At 51.1% G+C, this 6,963-nt stretch overlaps 1 protein-coding gene across 1 annotated transcript; it reads right to left on the reverse strand.

Annotated features, from left to right (window-relative positions):
* Positions 1 to 773: 773 nt before the first annotated feature.
* LRRC3C (leucine rich repeat containing 3C) lies at positions 774 to 5,700 on the reverse strand. Its single transcript, XM_008065175.1, has 2 exons — positions 5,636 to 5,700; positions 774 to 1,575 (listed from the first exon to the last, which is right to left on the reverse strand). Exon 2 carries the CDS (start codon positions 1,536 to 1,538, stop codon positions 774 to 776), a length of 765 nt encoding a protein of 254 aa, XP_008063366.1. The 5' UTR covers positions 1,539 to 1,575; positions 5,636 to 5,700.
* Between the last annotated feature and the right edge of the window lie 1,263 nt (positions 5,701 to 6,963).

Here is a 6,963-nt window from a genome sequence, read left to right on the forward strand (position 1 = left end):
CACATCCCAACTTTCTGACCTCACTTCCAACTTGGTCCCACCATCTCCTTGTTCCACTTCACACCTCTCTTTCAGGCTAGAGTAGGTCTTGCCACTGCCCAGACATTCTAAGTTGTCATATATCTTCCTGGCCTTGCCCACAGCCTTTCATCTAGGGTCCCTCCCTCTTTTCTACCTCAAGTCCCCCTTATTCTTTTTATTTTTTTATTTTTTGAGTTGGAGTCTCACTCTGTCACCCAGATTGGAGTGCAGTGGCCACTCCCGGCCACCACAGTCTCGACCTGCTGGGCTCCGGCGATCCTTCTGCCTCAGCCTTCCAAGTAACTGGAACTACAGGCGCGCGCTACCATGCCCGGCTCATTTTTTATTTATTGTAGAGATGAGGTCTCGTCAAGTTGCCTAGGCGGGTCGCGAACCCCCTTATTCTTTAAGCATCAGTTCAAATGTCTCTATAGTGATGCCTTTGAGGTTGTAGGCCAGGAGCAGGCACCCTCCTCAATGCTCCCCCTGCCCCTGCACCTGCTGTCACTCTCCGTTCTGTCATCCCGACTGTGAAATTTGGGTTTTCTGAGTCTAGCACAATCCGGACACCAAAGATGGTGTTGGCTGAGACAGAGAAAGAGAGAGAGAGAGTTAATTTAGGGGAGATGAGGAGGAAGGGATGAGGCGGAAGGAGGCTGGGCTGGGGTGACACAGGAAGCAGAGGGGTCACAGAAAAGACGCTGGCATAGGGGTAGGTGTGTGGGAGGCAGCTGGAGGATTGTCCCTGGCTGTCAGACTACAGTGCTGAGGGTAGAGGAGTCCTCGGAGCGCACGGGCAGCACAGGGGCCCGCTTGATGGTGCGCCGGGTCTCATCCCGGTTCTGCCACACATAGTGGGCCAGATAAGCCACCACGAGCATCAGCCAGCCCCCCATGGTGACCAGCAGGGCCACGTCGGTGCTCCTCTGGGCCCTGCCCCACCTTGCTCCACACAATTCTTCCTCCCTCGCTAGAAGCAGGAACTCCTGACCCACGAGGTCTGGTCGGGCTCCCGGGCCGCATACTATGCCTGTCCCACTGCCCGGCACCAGCCTCACCTGCCTGATCACTTCCTGGAGGGCACAGTCACAGTGCCACGGGTTGGCAGACAGATTCACTTGGATCTGCAGCCCCACGAAAGCCTCCACGGGCACCGAGGCCAGCTGGTTGGCAGAGAGGTCGAGGTGGCGCAGAGTACCTGCCAGGCCCTGGAAAGCAGCCCCTGAGAGGTAGGCAAGGGCATTATGGGACAGATCCATCTCCTCCAGGACAGACAGGTGCTGGAAGGCACCAGCTGGCACCGATGACAGCTGGTTGGCATCCAGGTAGAGCTTACGGGTGTCGTTGGGGATGCCGGTGGGAACGGCACTCAGGCCGGCCTGGCTGCAGCGGAACGTCCGATTACCGGCTTCCTCTGCCACATAGCAGCCCTGGGGACGCACCCGGGGGCTGGGCACAGAGCTCCCTGTGCCTATCACCAGCAGGAGGGACAGGAAATGACCGGCTGGTAGGAGCATGGCCACAGATTGGCATAGTCCTGGAGTGGAGCAGAATCTGGGGAAGAAAAGACCACAGAAGGGGAGAGTGAGTGGCGAGAACTCCATCCCCCACTGCCAGCAGCTCTGTCTTCTGAGGTGCCGCTGGGGAGACTCTTTAGGCCTTTGAGGGTTTCCCTCAGGCCTGGGTGAACCTCTTACTTCTTGCAAGGGGGTCTCTCTTTAGATCTAGGGCTCCACAGTAGGGCCCTTTGGGTAAAGGGTCCTCTGACTTGAGACCGTTTTAGGGTCTATTGATTCTGGAAGGTTAATCTATGAGGTCTTTTGGCCCCAGGCCCTGTTGGCCATTCTGGGTCTGGGGGTTTCTAAGTTTCTGCCTCTGTCCATGTATTGATTTCCTTCGTTGGAATAAAGTCTCCTTCCCCTACCCACCTGGGTGGCTGCCAAGTGGGCCAGATAGGCACCAGCGAGTCTGGTCTGGTTGGTGTGATGGAGACAAGGGGACAGATCAGTAAGAGGACTTCATGGTGTCCAGCTAGGCTAGATAACCAGGTAGGAAGGGCCCCGGCCCTGCATTCTATGTCTGTTAACCCCTTTCCCAGGAGCATTAACCCCTGCCTACCCTGCTCGTCCTCCCTTATCCTCTCCCTCCTCCTCCCAGCCTCTCACCCCTGTCGTGGCAGAGCCTTCTCCTGAGCTGCTGCTCTCTCCCCGGAAGTAGCCTCCCTGCTGCCTGGTTCTGGAAATCCACTTCTTCCTCCAGAAGCCCTGTTTGCTGGGACCTGCTGGAAGCTGGGGGCGGGGCCCAAGAGTATTGGGTTTCCTGGCATGTGACTCCAGGCCCAGGTGTCAGATACCTGAGCCATGGCTCAGCTAGGCGATGCCAATAGAGGGCAGATCCTGGACCCTGATGAACTCTGCCATGGGGAGACAGGGCCCCATTCCGTTCCCTGACTCTGGCTCCCCTCCCAAGGTCTTGACGTTGCCATCTTCCATCATTCTCTTCCTGCTGGGGCTGAGACTCTGCCACCCTCTTCCTTGCTCAGAGCCTGGCGGGGCAGAAGGATCCCTGCTTGGCTCACTTGGGGAAGGGCAGAACTGGGTGGGCCCCATCTCACGTCCATGGCCTCCAGTAACCTCCATCTCCATCTCTCTCCCACTCTTCTCTGTCCTTCGACTATGCCTGGTGGCACCTTCTTCCATGGTGAGCAAATGTCCCTCAGCCTTTTCCTCAGAAAACATGTCTGGGGGGAGGGGGAGGTGGTGGTTGGGGGTGACTTGATCTCTGCACAGTGCCCAACCCTCCTGCCTGCCAGGGGGCACTGTGGTTCAATTTTGGTTTGTTTTCCTCCTGGTGGGTTGATGGCCCCTCTAAGAGTTGGAAACGTTCTTTAAAGCATCTGTGATATGGTCGCTTATGACTCTTCCTGCTGCTTTTATGTTCTGGATTGGAACTGACTCACGTTTTCTCAGTTTGCTGGAGCTCTGGGCTCCCAAGTTGGCACTTTGAACTCTCCCTGGTGCCTGGGAACCACAGAGGGCTTGGACGACCCAGGGCCTCTCCATCCCATCACTTGCAGCTCATGGCCATTCCAGGATCCCACCCTCTCCCAGTGCTCGCTGGGTAGTGGGAAGGAGGGATCTCCCAGAAGATGAGATTTTGGGCCAGTCCCTTCAACCCTGAGCCTCAGTGTCTGTCATTGCAAGTTTTGAGAATACTGCTGCAGGGCTGAGAGGACCCACCAGGCTTGAGTGAATGCGAAAATTCTCAGTGAAGTGCTGTGCCAAAGCTAGTTGTTATCATGGCCTTCTTCCATGACTTCAGTACCCAGGTAGGGTTTCTCCTCTCCATCTCCTCTCCTGTGCTTTGCAGAAGTGAACGTGACAAGGAGTCATGGATGTGAATATCCATGTGGACGATCCATCGAATTCCTTAGCTCATGGTGGCTTATACTCTGTAACTCCCTTGATGCTTGGTCCAGCCACATGGGCTGTATTGGCCACCCCATAGCCTCACCTCCCCTGGTGCCATCCTACCCACACCATCTCCAGTTGTCTGCTGGGATTTAGAGCCTTAATGACTGGGAGAGCTCAAGGGAAAGGACCACCAAGTTTAACACTCTTAGTCTGCAGACGGGTAGCCCCAAATATGATCAGAGTTACACAGTGAATCAGTGGCCCAACTAAGGCCACAGCCACTTGTTCCCCAATTTCATCCCTTCCCCTACTCGCCTCTACCCTTCTGCCGAGGCTGGTGACACCTTCTTTCATGGTGCACAAACCTCCTTCAGACTTTTTCTTGGAACACATCTTTCTCCCGGGGACCTCATCTGACTCCTCACAGTGCCCAACACTCTTGCCTACCAAGGAGTGCTGTGGTTCAATTGTGGTTTGTTCCTGTAGGAGCTGGAAGGGATCTGTGTGCACGTGTGTGTGTGTGTGTGTGTGTGTGTGTGTGTGTGTGTGTGTCAGGGTCTCACTCTGTCACCCAGGCTGGAGTGCGGTGGCACAATCACTGCTCACTGCAGCATGACCTCATGGGCTCAGGTGATCCTCCGCCTCAGCCTCCGCATAGTTCCAGTGCCTCCAGACTACAGGCACATACCACCATACCTAATTGTGGTCTTGCTATGTTGCCTAGCTGGTCTCAAACTCCTGGGCTCAAGTAATTCTTCCACCTCAGCCTCCCAAAGTCCTGGGATTACAGGTGTGAACCACCAGGCCCAGCTGCTTGGAAGGGATTCTCTGAGGGGGTTCTCGTTCAACCACTCTGCATTGTCTCCTGGCACCTTTCCTACCTCCATGCCACACTTAACAGTACCCTGCACTGCAGGGGTCCAGCCCCTGCCGGGTCGTGAGGTTTCCTGAAGGAGAGACAGATAGGTGAAAGACAAAAATATTATACTGGACACCTGCTTGCTGAACAGATGACAGTTTAATGTTGGTTAACTGAAAGCTTTTATACCATTCATAAAGGGGCAAGACAAAGAAAAATCCTTCACGTACATATCCTTTAAAAGTTACCACCATCTAGTGGTCTTAGCAACAAACAAGCCAAGAACCCTATAAACATTCAGACAATGAGTCTTACTCATAAAGCCAAAAATGATAGTATTAGTCCAAAGTCCCGAATTATAGTCCTTGAAATGTCTCAAGAAAGTTTCCAAGTGTACATTTCTTCATGTAGCAGTAGTGTTCCTTCTGGGGCTTCTATGACCTTCAGAGCTTTGTAATCGCCTCTCTTGTCCAGGTGTCTTCGTTACTTTTCTCTTATCCTGCAGTGTTTATTTCTAAAGAAAACTCAAAAGAAGCTTTTAGTAATGTTTCCCAGACCCCCAAGGTTGCTTTCTGTCTTTAGTTAATTTATCATAAAAGTGTCTGATTAGTATATTATGAGTTCAGTGAAAACCCACTCTACAAACGTTAACTTAGAATTTTAACTATTGAATTAAGTAAAAACCTTAACAATTAATCTTCATCCTAAATCTGTGAAAAGTGTTATAAACCACCTATATAACTCCTAGATAAGTGTTAGAACTTATAATGAATTCATAATGAACTTACTATAAACTTGTGCTTCTAAAAAAACCTTATGTCTAAACACTAAACTACATAATTCTAAATCAAATAAGGAATGAATATACTTGTACCATTTTTACTCAAGCAATATCTAGTAACTTATAATCAAGTGAAAGAAAGCATTTTTGATGTGCTTCAGAGTTTAACCATTGCATTTGTTAGAAAAGGCCAAACGGCATACTGGGAAATGGAAAAATAAACCATGACATTCTCAGGTTAGCTGTGAGTACTTCACATAAACATGCCATTTTCTTCTTCCATGACTGCACAGAATTCTTCGGCCGTACCAAACAGCAAAGGTGGAAGACAGAAGGGCCTCAGCTTCCTGGGCTCGCCCTGAGGCCCGGGGTCTTCAGCCCACCAGGACCCTGTCAATCAGGTGGGCCTCCAAGGCTGGCTCCCAACACTGCACCCTTGCATTTTGAGCCCTGATGATTCCCATGGTATTGTAGGGAATCTTGGAGCCCTCCTGCTAGGTCATAGAGGTAGAAGAGAACAGGAGAGTGGGATTTCACAAAGACTAGAGAGGAGAGACTTGCACTAAGGAGGATGAGCTCGTAGGCTATGTAGACATTTCTGAGAAAAAGCTTGCTGGATTTTGCAACCGGACCAGACAATTGTAGAGCTCAGTGCAAAAGGAAAATGTGGGGTCCCTTGTTCAAAAACTGTTAAGAATTTCAAGATGATGACTGTAGAATATAGAAACAAGTGCAGGGTGTGAGGTCTTGTGTGACTGCATAGGTCACATCCCCACGGGACTGGCCCTGTAGGTTACCTCTGAACAAGCAGTTTCAGAAGTGTGATGAGGACCAGAACCAGACAGTGAGATTCCAGATGGTATCATCTCTGAGGATGTGCTTGCCACTGACTCATCCTTATGATGCCAACAGAGGTCTTTGCAGACTCATATTTGTTCAAAAAATCAGATCAGATACTTTTCTATACTTGGGCAGGCGTTTTTCTGTGGGTTGCTTGTCAGGGCAGGATTGTGGCTGAATGTGGGACAGAAAGCTTGTGGAACCCTCCCCTCCCCCTGTTCTTTTCTCACACTGGGCAGGGGGTTTAGCTAAGGCACAAGAGTTGAGTCTGGCTGTTGATGGAGTCATTTTATACAAGAGCCACCTTGTGTTAACCTCCAACTGACCAATGAGTGGCCTACACTCAAACAGCAACCAATCAGAACTGCCATGTTTCAATGCTTGATTTGCATGGCAGGAACTCAAAAAAGGCCAACTCCCCTATGAAAACAACCTCTTGCAGGACAGGGTGGCTCATGCCTGTAATCCCAGCACTGTGGGAGGCTATGGCAGGAGTATTGCTTGAGCTCAGGAATTTGAGACCAGCTTAGTCAACATAGCGAGACCTCGTCTCTACAAAAATAAAAAATTACTTGGGTGCGGTGGCATACACCTGTAGTCCCAGCTACTCTGAAGGCTGAGGCAGAAAGGATCGCCTGAGCCCAGAAGCTCGAGGCTGCTGTGAGCCATAATTGTGCCACTGCACTCCAGCCTGGGCAACAGAGTGAGACTCCCAACTCAAAAAAAAATTGAAAAATTAAAATAATAAAATAAATAAAAACAACCTCAAACTGTTGGCTCTGAGCAAACGGCTTACTTATCACTGCCTTGCTGGCTGCACTCAATACTCCTGTCCTTTTCTATTCTGATCTGACTTGGGTGAATTCTTTCACCATCAGTGGCTCCGGCTGACTGGTTGCTATCCATGACACTTACCTTCTTCTCAGACTACAGAAGGGTCCAGGAGAGTGGGACTGGGCTGTCCAGCACAGCAACTGTAGGAAAAACAGGAGCCCAACTGGAGCAGTGGATGTGGCTAGGGAAGGGAGGCTGAGTGCCAGACTCAGGGA

This window comes from Carlito syrichta, unplaced genomic scaffold (genome assembly GCF_000164805.1).
Source record: "Carlito syrichta isolate Samal-C Ts95f unplaced genomic scaffold, Tarsius_syrichta-2.0.1 Scaffold308181, whole genome shotgun sequence".
Lineage (NCBI taxonomy): Eukaryota > Metazoa > Chordata > Mammalia > Primates > Tarsiidae > Carlito > Carlito syrichta.